The sequence below is a fragment of the Coccomyxa subellipsoidea genome (assembly GCF_000258705.1).
Source record: "Coccomyxa subellipsoidea C-169, whole genome shotgun sequence".
In the NCBI taxonomy this organism is placed as follows: domain Eukaryota; kingdom Viridiplantae; phylum Chlorophyta; class Trebouxiophyceae; family Coccomyxaceae; genus Coccomyxa; species Coccomyxa subellipsoidea.
Window position 1 is genome coordinate 1302071 of NW_005178030.1, and position 14250 is coordinate 1316320.

Genomic DNA, 14250 nt, shown 5'->3' on the forward strand with positions numbered 1-14250 from the left:
TCTCTGATGTTTATCTGGTTCTACCGTTTTGGGTGTATTGGAGCCTCACCGTCAAGTCGCCTGAAATTCACATGCCGATGGCCAGTAGTCTGAACTCATTCGCTTCGTGAGAAACTTCCGTCAGTATTTGAGGATCATCAGTGAGATACCGTACTCCATATCGGACTCCAGGCATCGTACTTTTCACGGAGAATGTGACGAAGGGCAGTTTCATGATGTGTAGATGCGCTCATACACGTCTCTGAGTCTCGATACAAGCACTTTCCACCTGTTCTCTGACAAAGCACTTCACAAACCACTTCTGAGATGGTGCGAACCAGCCCTCGTCTCGATGCATGGCTTGCCTGAACAGCAAGGATCTCAGTCACAAGCGTATTGTCTGAAGCCTCACGTTGAATCCCAGGCGGATCCATAACAGCCAGATCAAGCCTCGGGCTCCTGTGGCGCTACATCCATTCACCATGAACAGCAGCGCCCCCGGTATTGTACTGAAGGTGCCCTCTCTTCACCTGACATGCAGGCATTCACAATGCCTGGCTTCTTCGTGATCAGTACTGCTGCATGCTCGGCTCGTTGATGCAGTCAGCAAAGATGGATCTGCTGCAGGACCTTGTGCTGGTGGGCGGTGGCCACAGCCACGTGGAAGTCCTGCGCAGCTTTGGCATGAAGCCTCTGCCAGGCGTGCGGCTGACGCTCATCACAAAGGATGCCCATACTGCCTACAGGTGCTTTGCAGCTCTTAGGATACAGAACAAAGCCTAGTGCCTCATGCGCAGCTGCATAAGTACCTACTTGAGCACCTGATGGCCCTGAACTTCTCAGGAGATGGTATCTCGAAGTGGAGAGCTGCGTGATGCGCAGTGTTGTTTTTCACAGCAATGCAGCTGCATTGTACAGGCTTACTCTTCTGAAAGCTGTGCTACAGCAAGGACAGAGACAGTGTTACTCGCAGATGTAGTGATGCATGTGTGTGCTGCAGTGGGATGCTGCCTGGTTATGTCAGCGGTTTCTATACTCATGACGAGTGCCACGTGGATCTGAACAGACTGGCGCGCTATGCCGGCGCTGCATTGATTCTGGAGTCGGCAGTTGGGCTTGATCTGCAGGTAGGTTCCCATTGCTCAACCTTGTTCTTATTGGCAAAGGATCTGGTAACATACATGCTCTTCATTCTGATCTGCTGACATGCCTGCTGAAAGTGTCTTCTTGACATCAGGCTGTCCATGACTTCCTTGACCCTTCCCATTGCCTGCAGCATGCATGCATTTGTACATGCATGCATGCATGTCTAGATAAATATGCAATTCAAGGATTTTCATGTGCATCCACAGAAGCAGCTAGTGAAGCTGGGGAGCAGCCGGCCGCCCATTGCGTATGATGCGCTGTCCCTGGACACCGGCATAACACCCTCGGCTCAGGGGGTGCCTGGGGCGTTGGAGCACGCCACTCCTGTCAAGCCTGTGTCCAGGTGTTCTTCTCACCCCATCTACTCTTACTTTCTCATCCAGTCAATGCATTTCCAGATTACAAGTTGCCTGCTGCAAAGATTGGCTTTGTCCCTTATTTTCGGAGAAGCCATCTATTTTGAGGGGCGCAACTGCTCCCTTCAGCAGTTTTGGACAACCCCACGCAGAGAAGCTTCTCATGCAATGCAGAACATGAGCAGATGGCCCAGTCAGCTGCTCAGCATAATTGTAACATGCTCCTGGCATCAGCGCTCAGGTCTCTCTGCTGTGGTGGCTGCAGCTTTGTGGACCGTTTTGGGAGACTCATAGAGCGGCTAAAGTCGCAAGACGAGGATCTCTCGGTGCGGGCCGCTCCCTCCTGCCTTGCTACTTGCACCGACCTGACTTTCGCCAACATGGATGCCACATGTCTCCCTCTCTTCAGCACACTACAGCCTACACAACTCAGCCAAATTTTCGTCAAGCTGCTTTTTGCCCCTCCTGTGGCACTCACCTGCTCATGCTCGTTCATGGATTTCAGGGATCGTGGTGGTCCACATGCCTGCAAAAGTTTGGATTTGAATTCAAATGCAATCTGGGGTGTTACACAGGTGGCAGTGGTGGGTGGGGGAGCTGGGGGAGTCGAGCTGGCACTGGCAGTGCAGCACAGATTACATTCTGAGCTGCAGGATCATGGCGTGCCTTCTGATCGCAAGGTCATTGTTAAGTGAGTGCGTTCTGCTGCCCTCTGATGAGCCATGCAGGCTTCATTGCACATTGTCAAGCAAGTCAAGTGTTATCTCCTTCGATGTGCCATTGAAGGTTCCTTGCACACTGTCAAGTAGGTCACTAGTTCACTAGTTTTTGCCCTTTTGATTTGTCATACCGGCCTCCTTGCACACTAGCATGCATGCCTGGATCAAATATGCCTAGAAAGTGGCCCATTTTGCATGGCGATGTGCGTACAGTTGTGTCTGCTGCATGATTGCGCTGTCATGTGCCAGTGCAGACTCATCTGCAAGGGTCAGCTACTGCAGCAGCACACTCAGTATGCGAGGAACATATTCCTGCGCGTTCTGAAGGTGCGGCTCTCTGCGCTGCCACATCAGTGGGCTTTATTCTCGGGGCCCAAGCAGCATCATTGCGCGTCACAGGATCTGGAGCCACCTAGCAGATTAGAAACTCATCGCAAGTAAAAGGAGATGTGAGCTGTGCTACAGCATGCAGTTGTCTGCACTGGCGCATTTAATTAGATTTGCCACGTGGCGCTACAGGAGAGGGGCGTGCGATTGTTTGAGGGCAGGGGCGTTGCAGCAGTGGAGGCAGGACAGCTGGTGTTAGATGATGGCAGCAAAGAAACCTTTGATGAGGCGCTTTGGTGCACGCAAGCCGCCGCCCCTACCTGGCTGGCGGACACCGGCCTGCCTCTAGGTGAAATCTTTATCTTATCTTACGGCTCTTCATGTGGCCTTCAAAGCGCTACTTGAACTGACTTGTCGCGGATCTGCCTTTCCATGGAAATACCTTCGCCGCACAAGGTGATCTTTGTTTGGATATATGCTGGGCTCTACTTGTCCTGGACTAAATGCCCATTCTAGAAGCATTAGAATGGCTTCCAGCATGCAGCACAGGGTCTGCTTAGTGACATGCCAGGTCCTCTAATTACCTTTGCATAGCACACTGATTGTGCCCACTGATGGGGCCATGTACCCTAAAGTCACATTCAAGCCACGGCAGAGCGGAGAGACAGCTCCAAGCAAGTGCTGAAGAAAGCAGAGTGGTCTGCAGTAATATTCTGGCCTGACAGAAGTGTGTGCATGGGTGCAGACAGGGCAGGCTTCATCAGCATAGACGAGTGCCTGCAAGCGGATGGGCTGGAGAATGTGTTTGCGGTGGGTGACGTGGCAACTTCGATTAGTCACCCTCGGCCCAAGGCCGGGGTGTACGCCGTGCGGCAGGGGCCCCCGCTGGCCGACAACCTCCGCAGGCGCGTTTCCTCCCTCCAGTTGCGATCATGTATTTCTTTGGCCTAATTAGTAAGCTGATGACCTCTACGAAGGGCCCCTTATTATATAGCATGCATGGTAGGCATGTGCAGAGGACATGCCTGGCCGGCAATCATGACATTCCCTTTCAAGTTGGTGATGGTGTGAAGGGCTCCTGCTCTTAATCATGTTCTAGTATGTGCAGCCACTGTGGACTGTGGTGAGGCTTGATAATGCATGAACAGTGTGTACTGTTTCACTTCCCTGCTTGCACACTTTGCGACTTATAATAGTGCTTTGGTGTCGTTGCGCAGGCTGCTGACCGGCGAGAGGCTGCGGCCGTTTGTGCCCCAGAGCACCCACCTGGGCCTCATCACCACAGGGGACAAGTACGCGGTCGCCACCAAGGGCTGGTTTTGCTTCGAGGCAAGCCCTTCTCCCCCCTGTAACATCAACTGCTGCCCGGTTTCAAGTGGGAAGCTCCTGCCAGGCCTGTGTGGAACTTTGTGATGTGGATCAGATATGATAAGGTGTGTTCTTGTGCATGATCAACAACCACAGCTCATATCAGGCCTGTTGAGCGGATTCCAGTTTGACATAGACCATTGACATAGACGTATTGTCACAGGATACAAGTTTTCATAATGGCATGCGATAAGACCGATATGGTGTCTTGCACTGGCGATTAGATACACATTTACCCCTTCATGAGTGCTTTCTGAGTAATGGTCTTCTGAGTAGCACATGACTGTGCAGGCTGCGTGGCTGTGGACATGGAAGGATCGGATAGACAGGGCGTGGATGGCCAAGTACGGAAATGACCTGGACTTTGGCATGGGTGACTCACCTGGGAGGAGCACGCCAAAAGAGGACGCAGTGGCAGCTGCAGCCGGCCCCGAGGCGATGCAAGCCCTGACTGCCGCGAAAATGCGCTGCGGCGGCTGCGGAGCAAAGGTGACGTTACATTAAAAGTACACAAATACAATTTTTTACTCTGAGAGTGCCTTCACTTCAACAGTGAATCTCCGGTTGCACAGTGTAACGCAATCCTACAAATGAAGATCCACCAGTGCTCCTGACTGATCAAGAATACTCATTGAGACCGCAGGGGGTCATGCTGCAATGTAGGTGGGCTCAACTGTGCTCAGTCGAGTGCTGAGCAAGCTGCAGCAGGAGGAAAGTGGTAGTCATGGGGTAGTCGTCGGGTTAAATGATCCCGATGACGCGGCGGTCGTTCGGCCGCCGTCCCCCGGCCACGTCAGCGTGCACACCGTGGACTTCTTCCGTTCATTCATCGACGACCCCTACGTCTTTGGGGCCATCACAGCAAACCATGCGCTCGGGGTGCGCACTGCCTTTTATTTACTTTGAATCTTTAACCTACACTAAACTGGTGGACGATGCACATGGCAATAATGTGACAATGCAATCGTTGGTGGCACCTGGTATTGGATCACTGTGTACTGTCAGCTGCTCAACGAATGCGGGCGCCTGAAGGCAGGCAGAATATTCCCTCAACACTCCAATACTAGAATATTTCCTCAACACTTCAATACTCACAAACAGGCGTGCCTGACCGGGCTACGCCTATTTTGGCGACAGCTCCTGCAAGTGCATTGAATGCCGCAGGCTGTGAAATTATCTTCCTTGCTAGTCAAATGAAGAAAACATAGGATGAGGTAATTTGACTGAAGGTGCTGACTGTACACGTGCAGGACTGCCACGCAATGGGAGCCAAGGCCACGTCAGCGCTGGCGATAGCCGTAGTGCCCTACGGCCTGGAGAGCAAGGTGGAGGGAACGCTGCACCAGATGCTGGCCGGTGCGCTGGGCACGCTGCGTGCGGCAGGCTGCGATCTCATCGGCGGGCACACCTGCGAGGGCGCCGACCTCTCTCTCGGTGCGTCCCCCTTTGTTTCCATCCCTGCATGCGGAAAGTACATTTACTGCAGAAGCTCCTGTACTTTGCTGCATTTCCCGGCAGACTCCAATCCTGGTCCCAGCCATATATCCTCTCAAACCCCAAGCCTTACTCTCTGCTATATGGATTGCTGCCAGATGATCAATGCCTCCACAAAACAATATCATCTTTCCAACACACCAGGTCACGCGGCAGCCGGAGGGCTGTCCCCTCAGGATAGATCATAGATCTTCAAGCCTTCCGATGTTGACAAAGGGAGCCCGTGTGAAAGCTCTGAACGAGCGCATGTGCCTTTCAGCACTTGCGGTTGCTTTATTTCTGATGTCTGCCAGCTAGTCAGCTGAAGTGGAGGCGCTAAATTTTGCAGGCTTCTCGGTGAATGGGAGCTGTGAGGAGGGGCGGCTGCTGCGCAAGGGGGGCCTGCAGCCAGGGAACGCCCTCATACTCACCAAGCCGCTCGGCACCGGCGTCCTTTTTGCGGCGGACATGCGCGGCCGAGCCAAGGGGCGCTGGATCGCCGGTGCGCGCATCAATTCCCTTGTCTGACTTTGTTGAGCGCCCTTGCCTCCTCATAGATACAGCAGTCCGTCTTGTCACTGCCCATGTGGTTATTTTGGATTTTGTTATAGTGACAGTCCAGGCAGGACAACGAGTCCTGCTGCACCAAGCCTTTCAGCTCACAAAGGGTCTTTGGAAGTGGGAGTAGTGCAAACTTCTCTTGCACATCTGCAATACTCTTCCTAGGTCTCCCAGTCCCACGCATGCTATCTTGTCTATTCTGGACCCCACAAGCTGGCTGCATTCGATTTTGAAGATGGTCACTCTTCTTTCTTGCATGTGCAGGTGCGCTGGAGATGATGCAGCAGTCCAGCGAGGCGGCAGCCGCCACCTTGGCGACAGCTGGCGCCACGGCGTGCACCGATGTCACTGGCTTTGGCCTCATCGGCCACCTGGCAGAAATGGCACGCGCATCACGGGTGCGCAGCCTCATCAAATCACACATAGTGCCCGCTCAGACTTCTTCTCTGCTCAGTGGGTGCGAGGCTATGGCACACTGTAGAACGGACCATCGCATGTCATGGAGCTGCATGCTTGCCTTATAGAATGCGTCAAATGCAGGGCACAAACTGCCTGTTTTGGCTGTCGTGGTCATGCAGATGTGTCAATGAGGACCTCTCTTTGGCGGGTCCAAAAGTGCTGGCGGTACCTCAAGAGGCACTGTTCACCTCAAGATGACATGGTGTGGAGATTGAGTGGAATTAAAGTCTTGAATAATGAGATGACAATCGCGAGATGTTTGTCCTTGCCATGCCATAGGTACGTGTAAGCTTGAGAGCTGCCGAAGTGCGGCTATTAGAGGGGGCGCAGGACTGCGCCAGGGGAGGCATCGCCAGCTCACTGCTGCCGCAGAATCTGGCCGCGGCTGCGCTCGTCTCTGATGGCGATGCGGCTGCTGAGTCGTCGATCTGGCCCCTCCTATTCGACCCCCAGACCGCCGGAGGGCTGCTCGCCGGGTGAGTGCATGCCTGAGGCAGTATGCTTATGTTCATGATACTTTGCCATATGAGCACTGTATTTTGCTCTGGTGCCTGCCAATCTTTAATGCTGCTTGTCTGTAAGCATTTTAAGTACATCGTTATAAATCATCAAATATATTGAGTGGTTATTTTGTTGACAGAGGCGGATCAGCAGTGCAATGCAGTTGTTACATGCCAAGGTGTACTGTCCATGTGGTGTTTTAATGGAGATCATTACACAGTACGGTGTCCTGATTCTGAAAGTTGCACTGCTATCAGTAGCTTCCACGAGGTGACTAATGTCATTGCCATGCGTGCAGGGTGCCCAAAGAAGCAGCGGCCGACTGCGTACAGAGACTAAGAGAACAAGGCTACAGAGAGGCAGCGATAGTGGGAGTGGTTCTCAATTCATATGATGGCAATCAGGGCGGTACTTCCACAAAACTCATAGAAATTGAGTGACTGCCTAATGCATGATAAATCTGGTCCAAGGTCATGACCTGATCAGGAACATCTGTTGCATTGTGGCCTGTCAGCAAGGGGAGTGTAATGTGTACTGCCCTTGCTGTCAGTAGCTGTACAACGTGCCATACTTTTACAATCAAATCTGCACTGTCTACATTCATTGCGCTGTTCTAGCACTGGGCTTTGGGCCCCTTTTTTCAGGTTCCCTTTCAACAGAATGTTTGAATTATTGATTGCCAAAAGGCAACTTTTCAAGAACTTCTTTGAATTTCAGTCATCTTCCCCTGGATGTGCCAAGTTTGAGCCAGGCAGTGAAGTGCACTTCTGATACTTGTTATGTGCTCATTACGTACTTGCTGGTGCGCTTACTAAGCGGCGCTTAGACTTCTGCAAAATTGGGGAGTCCCAAGGGGGGATTGCTCATTTGCCCCAGTCAGGAATTGGGTTGTTGCCCCCAACGACAGACCCGGTCTGGGCATTCACATACATGCCGTTGCCAGCATCCACCCAGGAGCTGTCAGAAGAAGAGCTGCTGCTGCCGCCAGAAGAGCTGCCGCCAGAAGAGCTGCCACCAGAAGAGCTGCTGCCTGAAGAGCTGCCACTGTTACGGTTGTTGCTGGAAGAAGTGGTGGTCTGGGGCTGAGTGGAACCATCCGGGCACGCTGCAACAAGCAGGCTCAGCTTAAGAAATCTGATGCAATGCGAGGGCATCCGATGGGTCAGCAATATTGTTTTACGCTCTTCCTGCCCGATCTTTCCATCTGCAGAGCAGGCTGCAGGTGAAGGCTGTCACGTGGCCTACTCCTTGATAGACTCGCCAGATCCAAGCAAAACCCACGTGGGCACGGTGCTCAGTGCCTATACCGCCCCCAGCCAGCCGGGGCATGGAGCATGAATACGTGAAATTTTCCAATGCACAAACAGCCAAGCGGCTGGAGCCGACACCCTCGGACAACAGTGGCGTGTTATGATCAGTTGATTCTTCACACTATGATGAGTTCCCCTGACAGCAAAGATGTGGAAATTTTGGTGGTTTACCCAGATAGTAGCAGCCGTAGTCCAGCGTTTTCTCGTAGTAGTCGTCGTATGTGGGGACGTCGCAGCCGATGTAACCGGGGCTGCAGCAGAAGTTGCAGCCGCCTGCAGCGATGTAGTACTCTCCACTGCAGCAACAGTCGTCGTCCTTGAGGCAGTGGCCGTAGGTGTTGCCGCAGTTGTTTACGAAGAGAGCCTCGTCCGCGGAGCAGCTACCCAACAGGCGCCTGTGCAGCGGCAACAATTTACTCAGTCGACTGGCAAGTGTAACGCTGGAACAGAAGGAATGATCGCGTTGCTGAGGCGTGTCCCATTGCTTGAGCACTGTGAGTGTAACGACGTCGATCAGGCGTTTCTCTTTCTCTTCAAAAGTTGTAACGCTGGAACAGAGGGAATGATCGCGTTGCTGAGGCGTATCTCATTGCTTGAGCACTGTAAGTGTAACGACGTCGATCAGGCGTTTCTCTTTCTCTTCAAAAGTTGAGGAAGTAGGCCTGTACATGTGTGAAGATGAGTCCTTACCGACCCACGTCTTTTGGGGGCTCCCCGGCAAAAGTCCCGGATTTAGGGGCACCAGTGGATTCAGAAGCAGTCGCGATCCCTGAAAGGACGAGGAGGAGGCCGCAGATGACTGCAGCGCGTCTGTCGACAACCATCCTGCGGTCACAAACGTGCGTTGTCAGCAATGTCTGGAAATATAGTTCTGTAGATATCATATGCGTTTCATCATTAGTTGCATCATTGAAAGCCTCGGACGTGAGCAGACCTGAAGCGGCCTTTAGTTTTTCGGTTGCTGTGTAAGCGTCACTGCGTCCAACTGTGAAACTTCAAGCTCACTGGATTAGTGCACCGGTTAAACTCCTGCCAGAACTCGTGGAAATCTGCAAATTTATGTGATGGTGCTGAGGACCAGCTTGAGTGGGTGATCAGGGAACGTGACGCGCAACCTAGTCATGTCATGAAACGCCAACCGATTACTCCCCACTGAGTCACTGGCATTTCAGGAAGGACGCCAAGGGCAGGTTCCACCATTCTTCCTGAGAAGGACTATATGAGAAGGCAAGAAGCCAGCAAAGAGCTTCCCAACAATGCCCAGATGGACTATCACAGATCAGAGGGGTCAATATGTTTACAGCATGCTGCACAGTGAACTTCCTTGAAGGACAGATTCCCCAAAGCTGACAATGACATCAGCAGGCATGGTGCACGTTGGGCGAAACCCCACATCACTACTCTGAATTGCAAATATGCGCAGGCAACACACAAAAAGAAACGAATTGCATAAACAATCTGGAACTAGCAAGCTGACCAGGGTCGCAATCAAAGAGCACACTTTTGGACGGAACAACACCACAGAACAGAACAAATGCACGAAATGATCAGTCTTCACAACAGGGTGACACATGCATTTTCGAAAATCACAACAAAATAATTTGACTGATCACGAGCTTCCTATAGGGATCTTTTGCAAACCATGCTTTCCATTATGCCGTTAGCACTGATGGTACTGCCAGTCTAGTAGAAAGAATCTCCTAGGAGCAGAAAATTGCGTTGTTTTTCCTACAGAAAGATCGAACCCATTACTGATCAGCAGTCCGAGAATCCCAAGTCCCTGTTGTCATTGTCACCATCTGCTTGAACAGGAGACCGAGCCCCTTGTTGATCAGGAGCTTGAGATTTCAGTGGTATTATTCTCAGCCCCCCTGGGAGGTGGGCATGTGGCCTGGCAGTCTTCCTCCTGGTCAATGATACTGTTGAAGAGCTTCCACATGCCAGGGTTGTCCACAAAGCATGCGGCGCCCCCTCCGCGGATCAGCTGAGACCCGGCTCTGTTTATGTCCGCGAAGCACAGAACCTGCACATGACAAGCCAAGCAGGCATTCATGTTACTGCCCATGTCCTCTCTTTCACTACTCAAATGAATGCGGTGCTCCTTTGACCGAGCCAGGCTTGCCTTTTGCACGTACCTGCTATGCATCCTGTGATAGGTCACCCCACCTAGAGGTCATCTGGTCACTAAAGGGCAGACAATAACACGGTACTGTTGCATGGGTTTCTGGCCTACCAGGGCTTGGTGCGTTTCAGCAGCACTTCTATAGAACACATCCACGCAGTGGGACATATTATGATTTTTCCTATTACTCACTGTTTCTGCTAGAGGCATAGTGCAATTTGCAAACAAGCTGCAGGTGAAGGCTGCCAGCAGTGTACCCGTTGATGGGCTTGCCAGATCCCAAGCAAGACTCACATGAGGAATATGTGTCATGCTCACGCCACCAGCCCGGAGAGGAAAAGCACATGGGAGAATGTGACTCCTGGATCTCAGTCCTTGACGGAGCTTTCATGGCAGGAAATACTCTGATGAGGCAAGGAAGCTGACCTTGCGATTCCTTGAGGGGCTGGTGGCTGGGATGGTGATTGCCCATTTACTGTGGTCCTGGTTGCCCTGCAAGCACAGTGACACTCCTTTCAGTACTGCAACTGCTTAGTGCTATTAATATTAGATCCAGCATTGCCAGCAGTAGCTTCAGATTCAATTTACCATGTGGCTGAATGCATGGAGTCATGCATGCATGCATCAGAGGAGTGAACTGCAATCTTGGCGCCTGTTCGAGTAGCGTGCGCAGGGTCTCCCAATAAGATTGTGTCCAGAAGTAATCCAGTTATACGAAGCATGAGAACACATTGCTGATTCTAAAGAGGCCTGCAGAGCGGGTTCTCATTTGCGCGTCACTTAGTGAAGCATATGATGATGGCAAGTATTCTTTACTGAGGTGGCAGTAGCAAGTCGCCGATTTCTGGTGGAAACTCAAAGTGTCTGACATGCAGATTATGTAAACGATGAGATAATGGTGAGTGAAAGATGAGTCATGAGGATAGCGGTATAAATTTTGACCGTGGCCACGGTGGAGTGGGTCTTGCTTGGATCTGACGAGTCCAATGAGAGATTGGATTTGTGGCAGCCTCTACAATCATATCTAGCTTGTCTGCAGAAGCACCATGCCAAGCGTAAGCGTAAGCGTAAGGGTAAGCGTAAGCGTAAGCGTAAGCGTAAGCGTAATTAGTCATGGAGCGCACCCGGCCGGGGCCAAAGCTGGCAGCGCGCCACTCGAGGTCTGTGTTGGGTATCTTGACATACTGCACATTTATGGTCTCCTTGAAAACGTCGTGCGTCGGTCCCCCTGGCTGGCAGCCACTTGGGCAGTAGGTGGGGAAGCGCTTTGCCTGTGTCCATGTGTTCACCTTCAAGCCTGCACAACAAATATAAAATTGAATAAGACATTACTGCCCTACTTTCTTTTTTGCCAGTATCTTTCTGTACTGAGGGCTTTCATAGTCCCAGTGGTACCCGTCCTACTGCCAACAGCACTGGGTGACCGAGCTTCACTGAACAAACTAGGGGACCTGCGGGACAAATTGAAATATCAACTAATCAAGACAGCTCTAGTGTATCGAGAGCCGAACAAGCCTATCCCAATGCTAGGTTTGTCAAGTTCCTGCATACACGCCAACACGGCAGACTTGCAATTCCTTTGCATGTGTAAAGTAAATGGTTTCCAGGGTTATGATGGTGTTAGAATTACAACGATTGGGCTCCGGACTTGACTTACTCCTGCCGTTTAGTCACTGACAAAGGTGCAGTCCAGTCAGCACTGTGACCGTTACAGCATGTCGCAGTGGGATGAAAGCAGTATGTACCTGCTTTGAGGGTGGGCTCAATGAGCTCTTCGTAGAGGTAGACCGGGTGCTCTTCATCACTGGGGGACATGCCAAACAGCAGAAACTTCTGGCCACCCTTTGTACTGAAGGGCTTGCCAAACACCTTGGCTTCTGTGTCTGCGCAGCACACCACAGCAATGTCCTTAATTCAGATCATGCACAACAGGTGCAGTACTGGGAGGTTGCAGGCACAAAGAAGCGTGCATTCAGACCGTTGGACTGAAGGACAATCCCTTCTTGTCCTCCAAGTTGAGTACTTGTACTTTAGCTTGGACCTTGAGCAGGCCAATCTTGGTCTGCAGTTTCATGTGGCTGTGGACCCCTGCAGACTAGATCCTCAACTTTGCAACACATTTTACTGGACTCTAGTTCTCTAAACTAATAAGTGAGGATTTCTCGATTCAACACTGCAGCCAGAGTGTAGAGCAGAAAATCTGTTGCCCCTGGCGACTCGCTGGTAAGCTCAGACGCACCTTGGGTGTTTTGGTCGATGAGCGCTGCCACATTGGGGAGGTCATCGGTGAGGCCGGCCTTGTTGCCGCCATACTGCACCAGGTACTCTCCGCGGAGCACTGCAGCTACCGCGTCCAGATTTGACCCATCCAAGGTCATGCAGAGGTAGGACTGCCCATTCTTGAACTGGCCGAGGTTCTTCGCGCATCTGCTGCCGTCCAGTATGCAGTTGCTGATCCCTGTATCGCAGAAGAGGCAGCCTCAATTGGTCCGCCCAGTACCATGTGATGGCGACAATTAGCGGGCAACATGATATGGCCTGCCCAAGTCGAAATTGAAAACCAGAAGAAAGCCAGTGAGCTCGATACAACAGCAACTCAGGTATGGGTTTGGGAAAGTGGGATATCTGATAAAGCAACGCCAACTTGCGGGCCATCTCTAGTTGACTTAAATGACGATGCAACAAGGCGCGTCCCATGGGAGTGACTTGATGTGCAGATCTGCATATCTGTAGATGAGTGAGATTACATGACACAGCGAGCATTGACTGCCTGGAATGGACTGAGCTTCTGCCGACTGTGGACAGGCAATACAGTTAAGAGGCGATAATGGCATGGTGTTGGATGGGGCGCTTGCCTTGGTACTCGCTGTCTGCGGGATTGTCTGGGAAATTGGGTGTGCTGTGCATCAGGTAGAAGCCTCCAGACTCATCAAAGCCAATCACACCTGCAGAGGATTGGAAACTTTGTTTTGAGGGGGACATATGACAGAATCCTTGAAATCCTTTTACACAAGAAGATGAAGGGGTGCATTCAAGAAAGAGGCTCAACGGTTCACCTTTGGCATGTGCGTGGAAGTCTTCGACGATAGGGGTATCCGGTGCCCTTGAGCCCGGCTGGTCATTCCAGATGACGTTGCCAACGTCTTGAGCAAAGATCTGCAGGACGGTCTCCGCCAGCGGGTTGCCGCTGGTGGTACTCAGGTCACCATCGGGATCGTATGTGAACCTGTTTGTTTTAAGTAAATAAGTCGTACTCAGCAAATTGATAAAGGCTAGTATTTGCTTGTTCAAGGGTTCACCTTCAGATACTGCGTTTGGCAACAATTTGCTTCGCATGACAGAGCAGCACTCGCATCGGGGTTGATCCGCACTTGTAACTGGGTTGCGTTGAGTCAACGTAGACATACAGAGCTCCACTTGGTGGCTTCAAGGCAGCCCACCTGAACATAAGAAAAGTCGATCTCTATGTTCGAGAGCCTGACAAGCAACATAGATCGCTTGAAAAAGACATCATGGCCGACTGTACGACAGGACGCGATCTGCCTGATGCCATTCAAGAAATCATGAAAGGCCGAAAATCGTTTCATCTAGCAGCAAGAATTCCTTACCAGTCCACCAATTCGCCTCTTGCGTTTCTACAACCGACTGCAGCTGTTGCACAAAGGGTTTCCGCACACAGAAAGAGCACGCGAAGCACCAGGCTCGAGGAGTAGCGCTTCATTGTAGCACCTGTTGTAGCACGAGTTTAGTCTCGACAGGCAAAGTGAAACCTCCACCGGTTCAGATTTCCGGTGCAAGAATGTCCGAAAAGATTCCTTGCCTAGATAGATCGTAGATGTTCGAGAGGCAGGCCACCTTCTCATCGTGAATGCCACAAAAAAGTGATTCCATTAGTCTTGTACACTCGCACGGTGGACTTTGTATGGCAA

The 14250-nt window shown here is 51.6% G+C and overlaps 2 protein-coding genes across 2 annotated transcripts; one reads left to right on the forward strand and one right to left on the reverse strand.

Moving 5' to 3' along the window:
• Positions 1-591: 591 nt before the first annotated feature.
• Positions 592-7329, forward strand: COCSUDRAFT_18001 (selenide, water dikinase; the record flags this gene model as incomplete). The annotated part of the gene is made up of 16 exons (XM_005645714.1): positions 592-725; positions 980-1106; positions 1332-1468; positions 1747-1807; positions 2057-2172; positions 2455-2527; positions 2720-2876; positions 3273-3450; positions 3763-3895; positions 4187-4384; positions 4559-4774; positions 5146-5329; positions 5718-5870; positions 6194-6327; positions 6668-6864; positions 7188-7329. 16 exons carry the CDS (start codon positions 592-594, stop codon positions 7327-7329), a joined length of 2340 nt encoding a protein of 779 aa, XP_005645771.1.
• A 5602-nt stretch (positions 7330-12931) lies between these two features.
• Positions 12932-13712, reverse strand: COCSUDRAFT_33830 (hypothetical protein). The gene is made up of 2 exons (XM_005645715.1): positions 13129-13712; positions 12932-13009 (listed from the first exon to the last, which is right to left on the reverse strand). The coding sequence occupies exon 1, from the start codon at positions 13655-13657 to the stop codon at positions 13136-13138; it is 522 nt and encodes a 173-aa protein (XP_005645772.1). The 5' UTR covers positions 13658-13712; the 3' UTR covers positions 12932-13009; positions 13129-13135.
• Positions 13713-14250: the final 538 nt, after the last annotated feature.

Coding starts and splice junctions, on each gene's coding strand:
- COCSUDRAFT_33830 (XM_005645715.1), bottom strand. CDS start 13,657: ATGCGAAGCAAATTGTTGCCAAACGCAGTATCTGAAGGTGAACCCTTG.